Raw genomic sequence first — 22,756 nt, 5'->3', positions numbered from 1 at the left:
TTCCTGACCTAGCCTTAAGGGATTTTCCCATCTCAGCCCTACAGACATGGGCCATCTTGCCTGGCTCCATCTTATGTCTACACATTCATTTCAGTGGATAAGAATAAAGGTAGAGGTAGTGAAATGGCCTACATACAGCAGTCGAAGAAATGAGTTGATAAACTGTTAAAAGTGATCACATCCTTTTTCTTTTCTCCCTCTATAGGTATGGATTTGGAGCCCAACCCTTCTGACGATCCAGAGACAAGCACAATATTCCTGAGAAAATCTCGAACAGATGGTGAGACACCATGTTTTTTCCACCAAGAAAAAGAGTGAAAACTCTTCTTATTTGATCAAATGTATTGTAGAAAGTATTTAGAAAAACTCATATTGGTTTAAATTTTTCAATTTTTCACATATTCACTTGTCTTGTCTTATTTTACCATGTGATATACTTTAATTGTTATTGTGTTAGTGAAAACATGTAAACTTTTTATTTGTACAGTTTACCATCTTTTTATCAACACAATTTGTCATGTGATGGAGGAGTTGTAGATTTATCTTTATTTAATAATTCTTTGTCCCTTTTCCCTTGCTCCAGAGAGTACATTTTAAAGTTGACTGATAGAACTTAGGCTTCACCTTGGTTTCCATTTAAACAAATTAAAAAAAAAGAAATAGTTGTTCATCAACAAGGATTGAATCTGTGATTTTGGCCTCCTCTTCCACAGTCCTCCGACCACATGCATTTATCACATCCAAGTTTATGCTAATCAAAACTTCTGTTAACCTTTTAATTTGATGTAATGTAAATTTAAACATGCCCTACTCCTGCTTATTTTCCTCAGTGTTATGTTAAATCCTTGTTTGTTTGCTAAAAAGCTATACACAGCCAAGTTTTCCTGTTGATTTAAGCAGAAAGAATACAAGTGAGGATCTATAATCGTATGTGAAGTGATGCAGCACAGTAAAATATGGGAGTTTGTAACCTTTGTTTCTTGTAGTTTGAGTAGACTTTGCCTGTCTTGAGTCAGTTATTTCTGTCTAGAATTTGTGTTCATTTATGCATTGCTATAAAGAGATACCTAACGCTGAGTCTTTTATAACAAAAAGTGGTTTAATTGGCTCATAGATCTTCAGGCTGTACAAGCATGGCTTCAGCATTTGCTTCTGGTAGGGTCCTCCGCAAGCTTACCATCATGATGGTAGGCAAAGGGGAAGCGGGTGGTTCCACACTGTAAGAGGGTGGGGCGGGGGTAGGGGGAAGGTGCCACGCTCTTTTGAACTACCAGAATGAGAATTTGCTTATTACCATGGGGATGGCACCAAGCCATTCATAAGGAATCCACCATGACCCAAATGCCTCCCACTAGGCCTTGTCTCCAACATTCAGGATCACGTTTTAACATGAGATTTGGAGGGGGAAATATCCAAACCGTATCAGAATTGTTTTCCCAGTTCCTTCTAGAGCCATGGGCTTCTCACACGTAGAGAGCATGGAAGCAGTAAAAAAAAAAAAAAAAAAAAAAAACTACTGTGTGTCCCTCACTGTTCAGTGATAGCAGTGTTTGCCTACAAGGCCCTTTTAGCTTTAAAGGCAGAGGCAGTGTAGGAAACAAAGCATGGCCTAGGTCACTCTTGGAGCTTCTGTTATTCTGGCCTTTTTTTTAGGAAAAAAAATGACTTTTTGTGCTGCAGACACCATGTTCAATGAGGTTTATATACTCATTTTAGAATCTAAACTTAAAAAGGTTATTTTCCTGTTGTGTAAAGACTCTTTTTTGGTTTTGTTTTGTTTTTAGTGACATATTAGTAGGTGACCACTAAGTGTGGTTCAAAATGCTTACTGGGATTCTGGTGCATCTAGAGATAGGTGCCTGGCCAGGAAGTAGTTCTTAGAGCTGTTAGCTCTTAAATTCTGGTAAAAAAGTAAGCTATGTGTAAATACAGAATGAGAAAATGCTAATGGATCATGGCTCATATATGCAACAGTTAAACTTTTTTATTAGCTAATTTTTTCATCTGGCCTCATTTTTTTGCCCTTTCCTTTTGTATACAAGGTTTCTTTCATTTGTATATAATAGAAACAAAAAGTAAACTAGTCCAAAAAGTGAAACAAAGTTTTTATATTTTGCTTTATGAGATGTATCATGCCAGCTAATTTAAATATAAATTGTTGAAATAATTTTTTAAAATTGAATTTGTTCCCATGTTATTTAGGAGTAATCAATAAGACGTTAACAACTAGTTTTATTTTATGGTATTTGTATTAGAAGTGACCAGTTTGTTTGTTCTTTTTTCTTTCTTAGTAGAAGAAATAAGAAAAGGCAACTATACAAACCATGTAAGTAAACAGTCAAAAAGTTAAAAAACTGATAGTTTGACATAAAAGTATGTCTCTCTTAATTACTTTAAATTATAATGAGGACCCCATGCTGATAGCATGGACTTCTTTTTGTGGCTTTTCTAAATCTTACATTTTCCTAAGTATCAAATGTATTCAGAAAAGTCTTCAGCTTAGTGTGTCCACCTTTTAAGAATGTCTGACATTTAAGTTAAATTTCAATAGTCTGATTGTGGTATAAAGATCTGCCTTAAATATTTAGTCATATTTTTAATTTAGCTAAGTTAATTGTCAGCACTGTCTTTTAGTTAATTGTAAGCACTGTGTATTGACTTTCTGCCATAGCAGATGCAAGCATAGCTTCCTCACTACACCATGACCTTATTTGTCTCCCTCTGTTTCTTCCAATTGTAGCACACTTTTCCATTAAATCTAATATTTACATGATTATGACTATGCAAATATTATTCAGTGCTAAGTCATACAGTGTTTTCATTGTGCCTCTGCATTACATATTCCTTCATTTTTTCTCTGAACCAGTTCTGAAATCTGAGCACTTCTGCACTTCTGGATCATCTCTTTCTTCCTAGCCTGTGTTACTTTACCCAGCCAAATGCAGTAAGTAGCCCCTGGCTGGTCTGTTTGCTTTCAAAACCATTATTTTTAGCATGAAACTAATTTTCTGACTATTCGTTTGCCTGTTTTCTAACAGCCATTTTCCCCATCAAGTGTTGCAGCATCTATCATGTGCCTTTCCAACTATTTTCCATCTGCTAAAACGTATCTGTTCCATTTTTCTTTGTTGTGGGGGTGGGGTGACAACTTACTTTGGCCTTTTGTCATCGTAATTCAATATACACTGACTTTCCCTAGATATGCTCGATGTTTGCTTTTCTGATTCTTTCTGTGCCATCTCCTTAAAGTCTTTTGGGATCCTCTCATAACTGCTGTCTTGTGTGGGATCACCTGTGTCCTAGATTCTGTGTTTGCTTCTGTCCTGTTATCCTGGGTGGAGATGTTGAGAGATCTGCCCAGACTTAAAATCTCTCTTTTTTGATAGAGAGTAAACCTCTAGGTTGAATCTAAATTTTATGATTCTGAAGATATTCTACAATGGGCTCGCTTTACAATGTTGTTCTTACAATGTTGCCATTGTGTGATACATTGTTTGTAGTTGGCTTTTATATATCTGTAGAAACTCTTTTAGGAGCTTCTGTCTCTCTGAGATTCTGAAACTTTGTAACAACAGCTTAGTGGGACTCTTTACATTTTATTGAGGCTACTAAGTCTGCAGACTATCTGTGTTTGATAATTTGTTTTACTTTCTCTGTTACTTTATTTCTGATAGTCTTGTTATTCGTACACTAGGCTGCTTAGACCAGTATACCTGCATTGGTTTTTAATTTTTCCCCTTCTGTTTTTCAGTTTACCTTATTATTATAGATGGAGTTTTTTTCATGAATGCCCAGAGTCTTAGAAATATTTAAGTTAGTTAAGATTTATTTATTTTTAGCCTGGTCAACATAGCGAGACCTCAGCTCTACAAAAAGGTGAAATAACAAATTAGCCAGGTATGGTGGCATGTGCCTTCAGTTTTGCCTACTCAGGAGGCTAAGGTAGAGGATTGCTTCAGCTCAGGAGATTGAGGCTGCAGTTAACGATCATTGCACCACTGCCCTCCAGCCTGGGCAACAAAGTGAGACCCTGACTCAGAAAAAGGAAAAATGTTATTCTTAAAAAACATACCTAAAATTTGTCCTGCCAGAAAGGAGAGAGAAAAACATAAACTTTAGTTTTCATTTTATTTTATGTTTGCTGGCAAAAATGCTGTCGTTGATTTATTTACATATTTTTATTCTATAGGTTTTGGGGGGAACAGGTGGTTATAGGAGTAAATTCTTTAGTGGTGATTTGGGACATTTTGATGTACCCATCACTTGAGCAGCATCCACTGAAGCCAGTTTGTAGTCTTTTATCCCTCATTCCACTGCCATTCTTTCCACTGTGTCCCCAGAGTCCATTGTATCATTCTTATGCCTTTGCATCTTCATAGCTTAGCTCCCAGGTATGAATGAAAACATACAAAGTTTAGTTTCCCATTCCTGAGTTGCTTCACTTAGAATAATGTCTCCAATTTCATCCAGGTTGCTGGGAATGCCCCTAATTTATTCCTTATCATGGCTGAGTGGTGTTCTATGATATATACATATATATGTGTGTGTATATATATATATGTGTGTGTCTATATATATACACACACACATTATACATAGACATATGACAGTTTCTTTATCCACTCATTGATTGATGGGCATTTGGGCTGCTTCCATATTTTTAAAATTGCAAATTGTATTGCTGCAAACATACATGTGCAAGTATTGTTTTTGTATAATGCCTTTTTTTCCTCTGGGTAGATATCCAGTAGCAGGATTGCGGGATTGCATGGTGTTTCTACTTTTAATTGTTTAAGGAATCTCCACACTGCTTTCCATCGTGGTTGTACTAGTTTCCATTGTTACCAGCAGTGTAGAGAAGTGTTTTCTTTTCACTGCATCCACACCAACATCTATTAGTTTTGTATTTTTTGATTATGGCCATTCTTGCAGGAGTAAGGTAGTATGACATTGTGGTTTTGATTTTCGTTTTCCTGATCATTCATGATGTTGAGCATGTTTTCATATGTTGGTTGGCCATTGGTATATCTTCTTTTGAGAATTGTCTATTTATGTCCTTTGCCTACTTTTTGATGGGATTTTTTTTTTCTCTTGTCCATTTTTTTTTTTTTTTTTTTTTTTTTTTGTAGATTCTGTGTATTAGTCCTTCATCAGATGTAGAGATTGTGAAGGTTTTCTCCCATTCTGTGGTTGTCTGTTTGCTCTGCTGATTGTTCCTTTTCCTGTACAGAAGCTTTTTCATTAAGTCTCACCTGCTTAATCTTTGTTTTTGTTGCATTTGCTTTTGGGTTCTTGGCTATGAAGTCTTTGCCTAAGCCATTATCTAGAAGGGTTTATCAAATGGTATCTTCTAGAATTTTTATGGTTTATGGTTGTAGATTTATATCCTTGATCCATCTTGATTTGATCTTTGTATACGTGAGTGTTGAGGATCCAGTTTCATTTTCCTGCATGTAGCTTGCCAATGATTCCAGGCATTAAACTGTATATGGTTTAATTTCTTCACATTATGTTTTAGTTGGCTATTGGTATTTGGGTCTATTTCTGGGTTCTTTATTCTGTATCATTGGTGTATTTGCCTATTTTTATACCAGTATCATGCTGTTTTGGTGACTGTGGCCTTATAGTATAGTTTGAAGTCAGGTAAAGTGATGGCTCTAGATTTGTTGGCTTTGCTTAGTATTGTTTTGACTAAGTAGGGTCTTGGTTTGTTCCATATGAATTTTAGGATTATTATTATTATTTTTTTTTAGTTCTGTGAAGAATGATAATGGCATTTTGTTAGGAATTACATTGAATTTGTAGATTGCTTTTGGCAGTGTGGTCATTTTTACAATATTTATTTAAGCCATTCATGAATGTGGGATGTCTTTCTATTTGTTTGTGTTATCCATGATTTCATTCAGCTATGTTTTATAGTTCCCATTGGCATATCAAAAAGGCATTTCATACCAGGGATACAGGGATGGTTTAACATATGGAAGTCAGTAAATGTGATATATCACAGAAACAGAATTCAAAGCAAAAATCACATGATCATCTCGATAGATGCAGAAAAATCATTTGACAAAATCCTTTTATGATTAAAAGGTTTAAAAAGCGTTTGACAGCATGCTTTTATGATTAAAACCCTCAGCAAAACTGGCATACAAGGGACATACCTCAATGTAATAAAAGTCATTTATGACAGACCCACAGCCAACATAATACTGAAGGGCGAAAAGTTGAAATCATTACCCCTGAAAACTGGAACAAGGCAAGGATGCCCCAGTCTCACTACTTTTATTCAGCATAGATAGTGGAAGACCTAGCCAGAGTAATCACACAAGAGAAAGAAATAAAGGGCATCCAGATCAGTAAATAGGAAGTGAGACTGTCACTGTTTGCTGATAATATGAACGTATACCTAGAAAACCCTAAAGACTCCTCCAGAAAGCTCCTAGAACTGATAAATGAATTCAGCAAAGTTTCAAGATACAAAATTAATGTACACAGATCAGTAGGTCTGTTACACCCCAACAGCGACCAAGCTGAGAATCAAGCTAAGAACCTTAACCCCTTTTACAATAGCTGAAAAATAAAGTAAAATACTTAAAAGTACACCTAACCAAGGAGGTGAAAGATCTCTACAAGGAAAACAATTTTAGTGTTTTTAATGGGTTAAAATGAGAGGCAGCAGGTACAATGGAAGAAGTCAGTGGGTGGGCACTGGTATCCAAGGGGAACTGGACCTTTGATGGTAAGGCTTTAGTTTTGACTTGTTAAATTACTAGGTATGATTATTTTCTAGTTTTTGTTATTATACCTTAAAACCACTAAGTAAGCCCTTCCATTTCTTGTTAAAGATCATAGCATTTCATACTCTGATTTATGCTGACTGAAGTTAGATGATTTGTTTCTATTTTGTGACACCGTAAATAATACCTATAAAGAGTGATCTGTTAGCAGTGTTTTTGTTTTAATTAAATGTAGTAAGATGTTTAGTCCAAATGATGACTCAGTTAATTTGTCAAACACTTGTTGAAGTTTTTGATTTATTCAGAATTCTATGCTCAGCAGCTGGATGTAGGAACAGTTAGGGCCCGCTGTTACTTTCATAGAGAGGCATACTTTCTCATGAGAATACTTAGTCTCTTGTAACCAGTGGTCAGTCTGACTCATTAGTGTACCAAGGAAACATGTTTTGGTATGGCTGCTGGCAAACAGATCCAAGAGGGTAGATGTAGTCAAAGTTGCTGAAACAAGGAAAGAGAAAAGTGGTATTCTATGTAGAGAGTAGGGTATAGCAGGAAAATGCCTAGGGTGCAGCTCAAATGATTTATAGAATGAAATTAAGTTTTGAAATTAATGGCAAGTATTGTCGAAGAGTCTCATTTGAGTCATGTCGTGGCTGTCTTATTTAAACTTGAAGGGAAAGTTAAATTTTTGTTTTGTTTTGTTTTGTTTTGTTTTTTTGAGACGGAGTTTCGCGCTTGATACCCAGGCTGGAGTGCAATGGCGCGATCTCGGCTCACCGCAACCTCCGCCTCCTGGGTTCAGGCAATTCTCCTGCCTCAGCCTCCTGAGTAACTGGGATTACAGGCACGCACCACCATGCCCAGCTAATTTTTTATATTAGTAGAGACGGGGTTTCACCATGTTGACCAGGATGGTCTCGATCTCTTGACCTCGTGATCCACCCACCTCGGCCTCCCAAAGTGCTGGGATTACAGGCTTGAGCCACCGCGCCCAGCCAAAAGTTAAATTTTTTAAGTTGTCATCTGTTTTCAGGGTGTGAGAGAATGTTAAATTGTTACTGATTTTATCCTCCACATAAGAAAACAGGACTAGAGAAACCTATGGCTTCCTCACTTGTTGGTGGTCTAGCAACACTGGCACACAGAGTCTCTGAATCTGAAACTTGTTTTGTCACCTGAAATAATACATTTAGGATTAGTAATTTAGTAAATGTATTAGTCTTGTATTCACTGCAATAAAATGTTCTTCTACGATACTATTTAATACATTACATTTTACTGTAGTAAATAAATAATAGAAATAGAAATTCTCAGCTGTTTTATATCACTATAGAAAAAAATAAAACCTTATGTTAAACTTTTCTCATTATTTATAAAGGGAATTCATAAAATCCTTGTTGGGTTTGATGACAGGTACCTTATTTAGGGCAGCATTTTATAACCTGTATCTCAAACATCATCTCTGGAAATTAAGAGCCTCCGATGAGTTCTCTATGGAGTGCACAAGATGCCACACTCAGGCAGTTCACAGAGTGTAAGAAATATCCTAGTGCTTTGTCATTTGACATTTTAACCAAGAAAAAAAATACACCTTGATAAGTTTAACTTACACTTTCTTTCCTTCCCCTTCAGGTATCTACTAGGCTGTATCGTTCATGTTCGACAGTTTTCTTTGACGACAGCACAGCCAGTCAACGTCATCTTAAAACAGCACTAAAGCTGTAAGTACAACCATAGTGTCAAGGGACAGATTCCTTTATTCTAAAATTAATTATTTCAGCCATTTGGTTGTCCTCTTCAGCAGTCATTTTAAGAAAGTGAAGTCAACTATATATTGATATACAGATTCTAAATATTAAGTATCAATTTCTCTTTTAAAAAATCTTAGATGTCATGGTAGAAGGAAAAATCAGTTAGCAGATAAGCAATCCCAGCAAAGTATAGCTGTTTTTTTGGTGCCTTTATGCCTTAAGACAATGTTGACTGCAATGAAAAGGACACTTTATTGGATCCTTGACAGACAAGCAAATGCTGAGGGATTTTGTCATGGCTAGGCCTGCCTTACAAGAGTTACTGAAGGAAGCACTAAATATTGAAAGAAAAAATCGGTACCAGCTACTGCAAAAACATAGCAAAATACAAAGACAAATGACACTATGAAGAAACTGCATCAACTAATTTGCTACATAACCAGCTAGCATCTTAATGACAGGATCATATTCACACAGAACAATATTAACCTTAAATGTAAATGGGCTAAATGCCCCAGTTAAAAGACACAGACTGACAAACTGGATAGAGTCAAGACCCATTGGTGTGCTGTATTCAGGAGACCCATCTCATGTGCAAAGACACATAGAGGCTCAAAATAAAGGAATGAGGGAATCTTTACCTAGCAAATGGAAAGCAAAAAAAGCAGGGTTTGTAGTTCTTCTCTCTGATAAACCAGACTTAAAAACAACAGAGATCAAAAAAGACAAGGGTATTACATAATGGTAAAGGGATCAGTGCAACAGGCAGAGCTAACTATCCTAAATATATATGCACCTAATACTGGAGCAACCAGATTCATAAAGCAAGTTCTTAGAGACCTACAAAGAGGCTTAGACTCCCACACAATACTAGTGGGAGACTTTAACACCCCACTGTCAATATTAGATCAATGAGACAGAAAATTAACAAGGATATTCATGACTTGAACTAGCTCTGGACCAAGCAGACCTAAAAGACATCTACAGAACTCTCCACCCCAAGGCAACAGAACATACATTCTTTTCAGCACCACATAATTGGAAGTAAAACACTCCTCAGCAAATGCAAAAGAATGAAAGTCGTAACAGTCTCTCAGTCTGTTTTTTGCATTTGGTGAGGAGTGTTTTACTTCTAATTATGTGGTCCATTTTAGAATAAGTGCTATGTGAAAAAATAGAAAAAAAGAAACTCAAAACCGTACAACTACACAGAAACTGAATTACCTGGTTCCTGAATGACTGCTTGGTAAATAACGAAATTAAGGCGGAAATAAGTAAGTTCTTTGAAACCAATGAAAACAAAGACACAGTGTACCAGAATCTCTGAGACACAGCTAAAGCAGTGTTTAGAGGGAAAGTTGTAGCACTAAATGCCCAGATCAGAAAGTGGGAAAGATCTAAAATCGACACCCTAAGATTACCATTAAAACAACTAGAGATGCAAGAGCAAACAAATTCAAAAGCTAGCAGAAGGCAAGAAACAACTAAGATCGGAGCAGAACTGAAGGAGATGGAGACACGAAAATCCTTCAAAAAATCAGTGAATCCGGGAACTAGTTTTTGGAAAAGATTAACAAAATAGACCACTAGCCAGACTGATATAAAGGAGAAAAAAGAGAAGAATCCAATAGACACACTAAAAAATTCTAAAGGGGATATCACCACTGATCCCACAGAAATGCAGACTATGATCAGAGAATACTATAAACACCTCTACACAAAAAAACTTGAAAATCTAGAAGAAATGGATAAATTTTTAGACACATACATTCTCCTAAAAATAAACCAGGAAAAAGTCGAATCCCTGAATAGACCAGTAACAAGTTCTGAAATTAAGGCAGTAATTAATAGTCACCAAAAAAGCCCAGGAACAGATGGATTCACAGCTGAAAAACAGGGATGGCTGTGAGGCTTCTTTATGTGAAGAAAAGCATCCCAGAAGATTCTGATTTTCACCCCAACTCCATTATTCCAAACTTTGCTGCACATTGAAATTACCTGGGAAACTTAACAACAACTTTGATGCCCAAAGTCATCCCCAGTGCTAATGTAAATTAAAATGTTTTATGTAGAAAATGAGGCAGTTGTTAAAGCTCCTCAGGTGATTTTAATGTGCAGCAAAGTCTGAGAGCCACTGCTTAATTTGAGTTTAGGACAAGAAACTGCTCCTATTTGATAGGACCCTGGGCAAGTCAGTTTTAAGGTTTGTTTTCCTGATCTGTAAAATGAGTATTGGATTAAATGTGATTACACAGTTCCATATTTCTTGGTCCTTTCCAGCCTATAACTTCAAATTCTGTGATTTTAAAATTATTTCAGAGATGAAAACTACTTGAAGGACTATAGACATATCCATCTTAAGTGCTAATGTTACAGGCTTTTTAAAAAGTGCTAATATTATATAGACCTATTACTAAAATTGAGATTTGCCTTCCCTCAGTTATTTTGAGCCTCATTCTAGATGCTGAGGGCAAATGAAAGCACATAACTTACATAAGAGAACCTCTTGCTTTCTGTAGAACCTCTTGTTTTCTGATTCACAGCATCAGTGGGGAACTTAGGAATACAGTTACATATATCTGAAAAGCTGTATCTGTTCATAAGTATTTCAGTTAAACTAATTGAAGGTACCTGCCATTCATATTACGCTGCGTCATGTTACACTGCCTTGTTAGCACTGCTTATTTTAGGATCACTGTACTTATCATTGATTTCCTGTGTGCTAATATTTACTAATGTATCTTTTAATAATTATGCAAAAGTGATTTTGCATAATTTTCGGGAAATAATACAAATTGGGTGGGTAGGAGATAGTAAACTAAACTAAAATACAGGGCCTAACATCTTTTTTTTGAAATAGAGTCTCCCCCAGGCTGGAGTGCAATGTCATGATCTCAGCTCACTGCAACCTCCACCTCCTGGGTTCAAGCAATTCTCCTGCCTCAGCCTCCTGAGTAGCTGCTATTACAGGCACCCACCACCATGCCCGGCTAATTTTTTTTGTATTTTTAGTAGAGACGGTTTCACTATGTTGGCCACGCTGGTCTCGAACTCGTGACCTCATGACCTGCCCACCTTGGCCTCGCAAAGTGCTAGGATTACAGGCATGAGCCACCTCACCCATCCTGGGCCTAACATCTTAAAAAAGAAACCACTACTGTATGGGTTAAATTTAAACATATGGGCATATAGACATAAATTGCATGAGGCTGAATGCGGTGGCTCATGCCTGTAATCCCAGCACTTTGGGAGGCTGAGGCAGGTAGATCACTTGAGGCCAGTAGTTGGAGACCAACCTGACCATCATGGCAAAATCCCTTCCCTACTAAAAATACAAAAATTAGCTGGGCATAGTGGTGCAAACCTGTAGTTCCAGTTACTTGGGAGGCTGAGGCATGAGAATTGCCTGTACCCAGGAGGTGGAGGTTGTGGTAAGCCAAGATTGCACCACTGCACTCCAGTCTGGGCCACAGAGAAAGACATAAAATAAAGTGCGTGGGACAAAAGGTTTTGTAGGTAGAAGGGCATATAACAGGGAAATATGTTATTATTTATATATTATAATCATCAACAGAAAGATGTCTTCTAAGAGCATACTGCCTTGCATTTTGCTAAAAGCTAAGAAACGAAAGCAAGAAAGTGCCCTTGTGGTACTGTTCTGAACTAGAAGATTTTAATTTCAGGGCCACTAGGAGAGTTTCCTCTGTACCCTTTTTAAAAAATGTCTTCAGGCCTAACAAATGATAACATCTATTGTGACGAATGTTTTTTCTTCCACAGTGTGACCTTCGCGATACATTATCATATCAAGCGAAGGTGAGCTTTTAAAAATCCTGTCTTGTTATTCTGGCTGATTACTTTGCAAGCTATCAAGCTCAGCGTTAGGTCATAGCTCTAGATATCATAAGCTATATTGTGCCTACTGAAATATTGAAGCAAATTATTTATGTTTTCTTTGATCCTTCAGCCTCTTTTGATTCTTAAATGACTGAGAATCCCGAGTATGTTTTTATATTGATTATATTGGTATTCACTGTGATAGAAATATAAAATTGAGATTTTTTTCAAAATCTGTTTTTAGTTTAGATTTCATAGCTTTACCACTGTTGATACCATGAGCTAGATAATGCTTTGTCCTGACTGGTTATCATATAAAAGACTTTCCAGTAGAGGACATGAAGTGCTGAGTAAGAAGAGGTCAGGAAAACCTCTGCAGGTCAGGATCCAGGAGAAAAATTTGTAAAAACTGTTTGCTTTGGTGCAGTAAACACCAAAGCACATAGGAGGCATTCTTTTACAAAACAGATATTATACTAAGATACTAACAATTTTTGAAGTAATGCACATTCTTATTTTATAGAGATGCCGATAGATCTTTGGGCATATTTGATGAAGAGTTACATCCATTTACAGTAAGTGTCACTTTGTTTTTTCTTGAGACAGAGTTTTGCTCTTGTCTAGGCTGGAGTGCGATGGTGCCATCTTGGCTTACTGCAGCCTCCACCTCCCAGGTTCAAGCAGTTCTCCTGCGTCAGACTCCCAAGTAGCTGGGATTACAGGTGCCGGCCACCATGCCTGGCTAATTTTGTATTTTGGGTAGAGATGGGGTTTCACCATGTTGGATAGGCTGGTTTCAAATTCCTGACCTTGGCTTCCCAAAGTGCTAGGATTACAGGCATGAGCCACCGTGCCTGGCCCAGCAAGTGTCACTTTTGTTGAGGTTGTATTTTCATCAGAGACTTTTATCTGTTTCATGCCAAAGTCAAAGGCATCTTTCTTTAAGTCTCGATCCCCATTTCATGTTACATCTAGTCATCTTATTTCAAAAGCGTTATAAAAAGAACATGCTGGAATAAGATCTGATCTGCAGCTCTGTTTAATTAGTGAGCTCGTGTGAGTAAATATACTATCCAAGTAACACAAAATCTATCTTTTGGAAAGATACTTGTCAGCAGCATCAAGCAATATAAGAATATGTAAATACTTTTAACAGAAGCATTTTTATGAAGAGAGTTAAAAAACTTAAGTTGTTATCAATTTTACATGGTGTAAAAATTTAAAAATGCACTTCCTCAGGTACATAATAGCCACATGTGGCTAGTGATTATTGTATTTAACAGCATAGGCTTAGAATCTCATGGTTACAGGAAACTATTTTCTCAAAGTTTATTGCAGAGCAGAATGGCAGATGGTCAGTAAGACATTAAAGCCTAAGAGTAGCTTACATTTGGATAGAATTATGTGGGGGAAACAGCAAAAAAGAACATTTTCTGAGCCTCAGCTCATCCTATTTTTTAAGTGAATGTTGGTGAGTGTTAAATCATTATGGTATTTTAAGATCCTACTGCTCATATTATAAAAACTGAAAGACATCTCACCAATCAAAATTATTGTAAGTGATACATGGGCACCAATGTGAACACTGCTGTCTTAAGAGCACTTCAGATTTTTTCTTCAATGGATACTTACATCACGTCCTTTCTTCTTTCAGCAAGAACAGCTTCCAGAGGACTACTTGAAGTATGATCCTGAATACAAAGTGATTTTCAGATTTGTTAGACCTCTGTTTGAAGCTCTAAGGCTAACAGCTGAATTTGCAGTCGTGAGTCTGGTAAGATATTTTCTTTTTATAAAGCATCGTTAGCAATTTGTCTTGTAAACAGGGTGGTATGGTCATGTTTTTAAATAACAGTAAGTTTCTGAAATTATCTCAGAATGTTAAGAGAAACTTATGAGAGCAAATATACACATTGAGTTGAATCATCATTTTGGCTTAGAATGTCTCAATTGCTTTTCTAATCGCAGAACAATTGCTATTAAAGACAGCAGGACGGATTTCAATTTCTCCCCGCACACTTCAGTGCACACATGCATACACAGTGCACACACATCCAGGGCACGTGGAGGACTTGGAATGGGGAGTGGTAACAAAACCATCCAGTTGATGGGCAGGAATAGATGCCAGTATAGGTCTAAGCTGAGTCCCAGGCTATATCCCCAGGCAATTCTGATGCTTGCTGTGATTGTGAGCTGCTGCCCTAAATTCATTGTTCCTTGGATGATGAGTGTTAATCCACCCCTGCTGATCGCCTGTGCCTGCTCATGAAGTTGCCCAGGAATGTGGTTCCAGTAGCACTTGGACACAGGCTTTGCCAGTTGGTCTACCAAGTCATAGCTGTGTCATTACATTTACATCATCCCTACAGAATTTTTTTGATGAAACTATTATTTTAAATAATAAATTCTGTTCAAATTGTTAAAATTAGTCTTATTCCTCCCCACAGCAAACCTACAGAGTAAAGTCAACTTCATGGCCAGGAAGGAAAAAATACTTCGATCAGTACTTCTTTAGCATCTAGTTAAGTCTAGGGGAGAAGGTTCCTGCTGTACACTTGAATCAAAGGCAATGGGCACTGGACCAAATACAGGCCTTCTAGAGGAGCTGCAAATCATTTGGAACTCTTGGCATGTGCTGGAGGGAAGCAGGAGTGGTGCTTCCAGATACAGAGAGATAGGTGATGTAGGAAGGAAAGCTGGATTGTAAAAGGGAGAGTTTTGTACATGGGATAAGCTCAATGTGCCTTTGAGAGAGCAGAGTGGCAGAGTCTAGTCATCATTTGGATATACAGGGCTAGAGCATGAATCTGATGTAGAGCTACAGAAAGAAGAGCAACAGTGGCTGTTTAAATACCAAGAAAGTGTGTAGAATGAAACTGGACAAGCCAGGCCTGGTGGTTTCATGCCTTTAGTCCTAGCTATTTGGGAGGCTAAGGTGACGGAATTACTTTAGCCCAGCAGTTTAAGTCCAGCCTTGGCCAGAGGATGAGACCCTGTATTTTAAGAGAAGAAAAAGGCCAGATACAGTATCTCATGCCTATAATCCCAGCATTTTGGGAGGCCAAGTTGAAAGAATTGCTCGACTGTGGGAGTTCAAGACCAGACTGGGCAGTAAAGTGAGACCCATTTCTACCAAAAAAACAAAAAAAAAAAATCAAGAAATTAGCTGGACATGGTAGCACATGCCTGTGGCCTCAGGTCCATGGCAGGCTGAAGCAGGAAGATCACTCGAGCCCAGGAGGTGGAGGCTGCAGTGACCTGTATCTATGCCACTGTACTCCAGCCTGGGCAACAGAGTGAGACCCTGTCTCAAAAACAGTAAAGCAGACAGAAAATAGGTCAGTAAGGACTGTTATGATTTAAGGGACAAGCCCCCAGAAGAACGGCTACTAGAGTGGGAGGAGGAAAAGCAGAAGAGGATAATAAAAGGAGAAAGAATTCAAGATAGGAGAGGCTGTGGTCACAGTGCTGAATGCTGCCAAGCGGTGCTTAATTCATGAACACTCACTGGATGCTGACTCTGTGCTGCTCTTCTAAGTGCTGGGGTAGAGGAGAGGACAGGTGGAACACAGTTGTTGTTTTTATGAGCTTGTGTTCTAGGTGGATTGAACTTAAGTATTTTTTTAGGTAGTATGAAACAGCAGAAAGAGAAAGCAGGATAAAGGGACACAGAGTGATTGGGGGCTATTTGAGGTAGAATGGTAAGAAGAGCCTCTCTAGAGAGCTGACATTGGAACGGACCCAAATAAATGTATGACGAGAAAGAGTGCTGACATTACAGGAAGCAGGATGACTGCCAAGACAGACAGAAACATGTTTCATGTGTGTTTGAGGAACAAACAGCAAGGTGACCAGCATGGTCAGAGTTAAGAATGAGGGAAACAGTAGAGATGAGGTACCACGGGCAGTGCCATAGCTCACGGGGCCTTTTGGCTTGCAGGCCATAGGAAGAAGTTAAGGTTTTGCTCCAGTTTGATGGGAAACTCATGGTAGATCTTAGGCAGGGGAGTGCCATGCTCTAAATGAAGAGGCTATGCTGGCTGCTTTGGGGACAGTAGGCCATAGCTGGGAGGCAGAGTGGAGGCAGAGAAGAGAGTTAAGAAATCTCTAGGGTAGTACAGGTGAGCACTGACAGACTGTGGTTCACCGTGAAACCAGGCAGACTACCAGTGAAGGTAGACGTAACAGGCATTGCACACAGATTGGAGCAGGGGAAGCGAAATGCAGGTGTTTGGCCCCAGCATCTAGGCAAATGGAAATGTATGAGGAGCTCCAGTTTGTCAGTGTGAAGGCACCAGAAATAAGAGCCTATTGGCAAAACGAACCTTGGGAGAGTCATGTCAGGGCAGGCAGCATAGGTGAAGGGGAGTTGGAAGATGAACTGGCATGAGGTTATGGTGTTGTGCGCACCAGTGAGAGGACATAGTTGGAGAGCAGTGAGGAGTGGAATGGGGACAAAGGAAACACCATTTGGGAGAAGTCTCTGGTAGAGAGGAAGAAAATCTTCAGAAAGAGGTGACTGTGGGAAGAGTATTCTGCAAAAGTGAGATGGGGTCAACTGCGCTGAGGGAAGAGTTGACATCAGTGGGAATAAAGAATTTTTCTCAAACTCACCTAGAAGGGCTTGTGGCATGGATGAGTGTCAGCAGCTCAGCGGCTCAGCAGGAAAGGGGATGGGAAGTTGCAGCCTTGCCATGTTTCAGTGCTCTCTGAATCCTATGCAGTTGAACCCAGGGAGGGAGATTCATTCTTGAAATACTTGAGAGTGCAGTTTGGGAGAAAGGGAGCAGAATCTTTAAAACATGTCATGTTCAATAGCCATTTGTTTTTGAAAACATACTTGAGTTTGGCAGCTCAGATCTGGCAGTGTTTTCCAATTGGATAACCTGCATACAAGAAATAAACTCACCTGTTTTTAAAAAATAAATAAATAAAGTTTCATCCTTTTGTTAAGATGTAAAGAGTTCAAGTAGCTCACAGACATACTGTTCCGCAGAGCACCCTCTGAGGTAACAACACCTCACAGCTCACCTTTAATCTTTACTCAGCTGTTCACTTTGCCCAATTCTTTGTGGGACCGATGTTTGATAGATGTAAAGTAATTCATGAAATTGTTTCACAAACTGCTGGGCAGCAGGTTTAGAGGAATCCCAGGGATACTGAGATTGGCAGCTTTTTCCACTTTAAAACCAACAGAATTGTTTAAGTTGCAGATGATGTAAGACATAATAAATTTGCATGAAGTGATCATGAAGATGTGAAAAATAGGGGCTGTGGGAAGGACTCTCCTTTGTACATGTGTGTTTCTTATCAAGTGAGCAATTGCATATGTGGAATGTTTTACAACCCCCGAGACTTGTGTCCGCCATGCTGCTCTGCACAGCAGCCACTGGGAGGCTCTCTTGACCAGCAGTTTTTCAAGCTAGTGCCCCAGAAGGGTGAGTTTTTGTGATAAGGAGGTTAATATTTGCTATCACATAGGTTTTACATATTCAAGTTTGACATATTTGTAAAATTCCCATCTGCCTACTAGCTAGATGTGAGATATTATATGTGATAGGCACTTGAGGATTTATTGAACAACTTTAATCCACACTGGGCATGTGTGTGTGTGTGCTCTCTCTCATGAGTGTGAAGGTGACAACACTGCCTCTTTTTATGATGCCCTTGGCTGAGACGTACAGTCATTCTTGTGACCAAATTGGGCTGTAAATTTCTATGGGCAGAGTAAGTAGCAGAAGTATCTGACCTATGATTGCGATATGGCCGCTTGCCTGGCCTGATCAAGTCTCTGTAGAACATAAGAATAAAAGGCACTTACTTTCTGGTCAAGACCACAAGGAATCTGTCATTCATAAGAGTTCTTATCACAGCACTTAAACGGAGTTAAATCAAAGGCCAGTGTTTGCTATGTTTTGCAGATTTACATAGAAAGATTCGTGAGTTACAATTATATCGACATTTGTCCAACCAACTGGAGGAGGATTGTCACGGGAGCCATTCTTATTGCCGCCAAGGCTTGGAATGATGCAGCTTGGAGGAATGCGGACTACTGCACGCTCTTTGACAGTGTTACAGTTGAAGAAATGTGAGTTCGTATGGTTTTTGTGAACTTTCTTTCCTTTCTTTCTTTCTTTTTCTTTTTTTTTTTTTTTTTGAGATGGAGTTTCACTCTTGTTGTCCAGGCTGTGGTGCAATGGCATGATCTCGGCTCACTGCAACCTCCGCCTCCCAGATTCAAGCGGTTCAACCTCCCGAGTAGCTGGGATTACAGGCATCCACCACCACATCCAGCTAACTTTTTGTATTTTTAGTAGAGACGGGGTCTCACCATTTTGGCCAGGCGGGTCTCAAACTCCTGGCCTCACGTGATCCACCTGCCTTGGCCTCCTAAAGTGCTGGGATTACAGGCATGAGCAACTATGCCCAGCTGTCTTTGTGAACTTTCTAATCATTTTTCAGTACTTTTTGGTCCCATAAACTTAACACTTTAAGAACTATTTTAAAAGTTTACATTGTACTGATAATGGAAATGGGCATAAACATCACATTTTAGAACAACTGTTCATATTTTCATTGCTCATTGGTAGGTCTTGGTAAATTGTTATTGTAATAATCTGCTCATAAATTGAAAAATATTTTTCTGTGGATATTTTTGGCAAACATTTTACCAGTGTACTACCAGAAAATAATAGTACAGCAAATATCCTTATGGCTTTTTACAAGCTGTCTGCAAGTTCCAGTCTCTTTGTAAGGAGCACATGTCTGGCCTTTGCAATAATTGTTTGGCCATTGACAGGTCTGGGGCCTGTGGACTGGGGAAAATGTATAGCTTCACCCTTTTGCTGGTGTTCTCCCTGCTTTTATCTGAAGATCTGTTTTATAGAAACCTTGAGATACAGAATAGCCACAGATCCCTGTGCCCCTGTCCCCTCCCTCTTCAGAGTGTCGCATCATTGGGCTGATGAGTTAGAAGTTCCAGTGTTCCCCTCAGGCAGTCTGAGAAACATTGCTGGAGCATCACCCAATGCTCGCCACACTCAGGAGGTTCCCAGGGCACTCGTGCAACCACAGCAGCATTTGCGGCGGGTGGGGGGGCAAGTTATCCATGCGAGTGCAAGAAATCTTGCTGAGTCATGGAGTTGGCACCAGATGGCACCAACATGACACTGAAAGAAAAGCTTCATGGGTCTTTCTTCCACTCTGGCCTCCTGAGTGCTGTAAAGGGAAGGGCCTTGGAGCTAGTTGGCAGGGTGAGCCAGGGAGGCATTTCCAGCAGAGGCTCTCACAGTGTCCACTAGACAGAGAGAATGGCTTTGTGGGTGACACTTAGAAAAATCTGAAAAAACACCTCTTGGTGACATTTAGCAGCATATGAAAATCAAGATTATGACAGGCACCGGCAAGAGGTTTTGGGTTTTTGGTTTTCTTTTTTTTTCACATTTGCCTATTACTCCAGATAAGACTGTCATTCAGAATGTATGCAGTCACAGAGGTGGAGCCTGATGGCTGAGTAGAAATCGGTGCCAGTTGTGCTCCCCATAGGAATAACAAATTTAGCAACTGTTTAAATAAAAAAGCACCTTCATAAGAACTAGAAATCAGGTAAGTGATCGTAGTACTTGGGTTTAACTTCATATCACTGAAAGAGGCACTGAACAGGGTAGAAAAGACAGTCTTGAATTGCCGATGCCACCCTGTGAACCTGTGGCAAGGAGAGAGGCTACATGCTTGGGGCAGGGAGAGCACAGCAGCTGTGGGACTTTTCCTGAACTCAGTGCTCCCTTGTCATAGCAGAAAGCACAACAAGGCTGAACTCACCCAATGCCCACCCACCGAAAAAAAAAAACATTTAGACTAGTGCCAGCCATAGGGGAGTTGTTCATCCCAGTGGATGGAACTTGAGTTTGGAAAGCCTGGCTGCTGTGGGATAAAATACTCTGGGGTCCTTAATAAACCTGAAAGCCTGTCTAGGTCACAAGGACTGCAACTCTTAGGCAAGTTCAAGTGCCGTGCTGCGCTTGGAACCAGTGTGTCGGGGGGTGGCATGTGACCCTGGGAGACAGCAGCTGGGACAGCTAGGGAGTGTTTGCCCACCCCTCCTTCAACCCTTGACATTGCAGCTCGCAGCTCTGACAAAGACCTCTTTTTTCGGCTTGAGGGGAGGAAAGAGGACTTTGTCTGGCAACTCGGATACTAGCTCAGCCACAGTGGGAGAGGGCACTGGTCAGAGTCACGAAACCCCCATTTGAGGTCCCAGCTTTGGGATAGCATCTCTAGACAAACTCTGGGCCAGAAGGGAACCTGCTAGGACTCAGTAATGGCAAGATTCATCTCTTTCTGATGAAAGAGCCCTTGGGCCCTGAAGCATCATCAGTGATGACCAGGTAGTACATGCCATGGGCCTGGAGTGAGACACAGATGTGCTGGGTCAGCTGCGGTGGCTACAAGGAGAGACTCCCTCTGCTTGATAAATGCTGAGGGAAGAGTAAAGAGGAGTTTTCTTGAGCTTAGATACCAGCTCAGCTAGGGTCAGAGGAGCACCAGGTGAGCTGTAGGAGTCCACGATTCAGGCCTTGGCTCTTGGATGGCATCTCTCTCTGGACCGACCCTGGGCCAGAGGGGAGCCCACAGCCCTGAAGAATGAGTTCCAGGGAAGGCAGCACTCACAAGCCGATTAATACCTTGGGGTATTAAGTGAACACCCGTGGGGTATTATTAAGTGAACATCTGTGGTGACCTGGCACTAAGCTCCATGGGACTGCAATGATGTGCGTGGGGACTGACTACTCTGCCTAGGGAAAAAGGAGGGAAGAGTGGGAAGGGATTTGCCTGGTGGATTCAGTGCCAGCTCAGCCATGGTAGAACAGAACACCAGGTAGATGTCTAAGGTTCATGACTCCAGCCTAGGCTCCCAGGCAGCACCTTTGAACCCATCCAGGTGTTATACCCAAGTGAGTCAAGGAACGAGCCACACTCTGAGGTTGAATTATGAGTCCTTTATTTTAGCCAGTGACCGAGAGGTGGCTAACACCCAAAATTCTCTCGGCCCTCAAGAAAGAGTTAAGGGGTTTCTTATACCCTAGTTTGAAAAGGGAGGGGGGAACCTAGCTGAAGCAACTTTTTCACAGAAGCAGAGTAAGCAAAAAAGTTAAAAGATAAACTGGTACATGAGAAATAAAACAGTACCAGGTGCGAGGGCTAGAGCTGTCATAAAAAGACATCCAGTTTATACATATGGGGGCTCTGGGTACTCAACAGCAACTGCATTCCCAGGCTCTGCTGGAACTGCTTAACTCAGGCGCTTATCAGCAGATGCACTCCGGGATGTGCCCAGTGTCATCCTGCCCCAGCTACATACTGCATTTACTTACTTAATGAGGGGAATAACTAAAATGAAGACACGAAGGTGGAGTCTGTCTGGCTCAAGAAGCTAACATGAAGCCTGAACAGCTCTCAGCTAAGAAAGAGAGAGTCGGTTTAAGCCAATGAAAAGCAGGTTATCACATAGGGACCAGGGCAACTTACTGCACTTAAGGGAAGGACAGAAGCCTGGCTAGCTTCACTACCTGCTAATTGTAGAGCCCCGGGGCCTTGAGTGACATAAGTGGCAGCAGGTAGATTTTACAGTGGGCCTTGTGCAGTCACAATGCTGTGTCGACTTCAGACCTAGTGCCATCTGGACAGACCTAGTGCTGTTCCAGAGGTCGTGGCCACAGGGGTGCTTGTATCGCTCCTCTCCCAGCTCCAGGCAGCGTAGCACAGAGAGACAGACTTCATTTGTGGGAAAGTAAGGGAAGAAGGGAGCCTGTTTGCTAATACAGAGAATTCCTCCAGGTTTTATCCGAGACCACCAACGTGGTACCTCCACAAGTCTGCAAAAACAATGACATTCTTCACAGAAATAGAAAATCAAGTGTATTGACACATTTTTTATATCCATGTTTTTTTCCAATACAAGTTTTTTCTATTTTCAAAGCGAGCTGGGAAAGTTGCATGCTTTCTTGTATTTCTTCGATTGAAAGCGTTCTTTCCAGTGTGAGTTCTTTCATGCGTTCTAATAAACTAGAGCACGGGATGGCTTTACCACATTTCTTACATGAGAATGATGTTTTTGAAGCTGGCCCAGTGAACTAACATGGTCCTGTGTTGGTTTTGTTGTGTTTCTCCTTCCCCAGGAATGAGTTGGAAAGGCAGTTCTTGAAGCTAATTGATTATAATGTCCAAGTTCCTGCCAGCATTTACACCAAATACTACTTTGATCTTTGCACTTTGGCACAGGACCACGTGGGTTTGCCTCTTTCTCTCCTTGACAGAGAAAGAACACGGAAGCTTCCGGAGGTAAGACTATGAAGTTACTAAGTGGATTTGCAGTCAGCAGTGCCATCATCTGTGACTAAGTCATATTAAGTTGTGATTAGAAAAATGGAA

At 40.0% G+C, this 22,756-nt stretch overlaps 1 protein-coding gene across 1 annotated transcript; it reads left to right on the top strand.

Annotated features, from left to right (window-relative positions):
* The first annotated feature begins 203 nt into the window (after positions 1-203).
* LOC135277940 (cyclin-Y-like protein 2) lies at positions 204-22,678 on the top strand. The gene is made up of 8 exons (XM_064384109.1): positions 204-280; positions 2,292-2,326; positions 8,370-8,458; positions 12,269-12,304; positions 12,849-12,900; positions 13,980-14,099; positions 18,247-18,413; positions 22,504-22,678. Exons 1-8 carry the CDS (start codon positions 208-210, stop codon positions 22,676-22,678), a joined length of 747 nt encoding a protein of 248 aa, XP_064240179.1. The 5' UTR covers positions 204-207.
* The last annotated feature ends 78 nt before the right edge of the window (positions 22,679-22,756 follow it).

Source organism: Aotus nancymaae, unplaced genomic scaffold, assembly GCF_030222135.1.
Source record: "Aotus nancymaae isolate 86718 unplaced genomic scaffold, 86718_ANA_hifiasm-v0.15.2.pri h1tg000036l, whole genome shotgun sequence".
Lineage (NCBI taxonomy): Eukaryota > Metazoa > Chordata > Mammalia > Primates > Aotidae > Aotus > Aotus nancymaae.
The sequence above is the reverse complement of the archived record's forward strand: the minus strand, read 5'-3'. Positions and strand labels throughout refer to the sequence as shown.

What these genes read in the sequence shown, in the direction of transcription:
- LOC135277940 (XM_064384109.1), top strand. Translation starts at nt 208, where the DNA reads ATGGATTTGGAGCCCAACCCTTCTGACGATCCAGAGACAAGCACAATA. An exon ending in AAGGCAACTATACAAACCAT is followed by an intron (nt 2,327 to 8,369) that starts GTAAGTAAACAG and finishes CTTCCCCTTCAG; the next exon opens with GTATCTACTAGGCTGTATCG. An exon ending in AATTTGCAGTCGTGAGTCTG is followed by an intron (nt 14,100 to 18,246) that starts GTAAGATATTTT and finishes TATGTTTTGCAG; the next exon opens with ATTTACATAGAAAGATTCGT.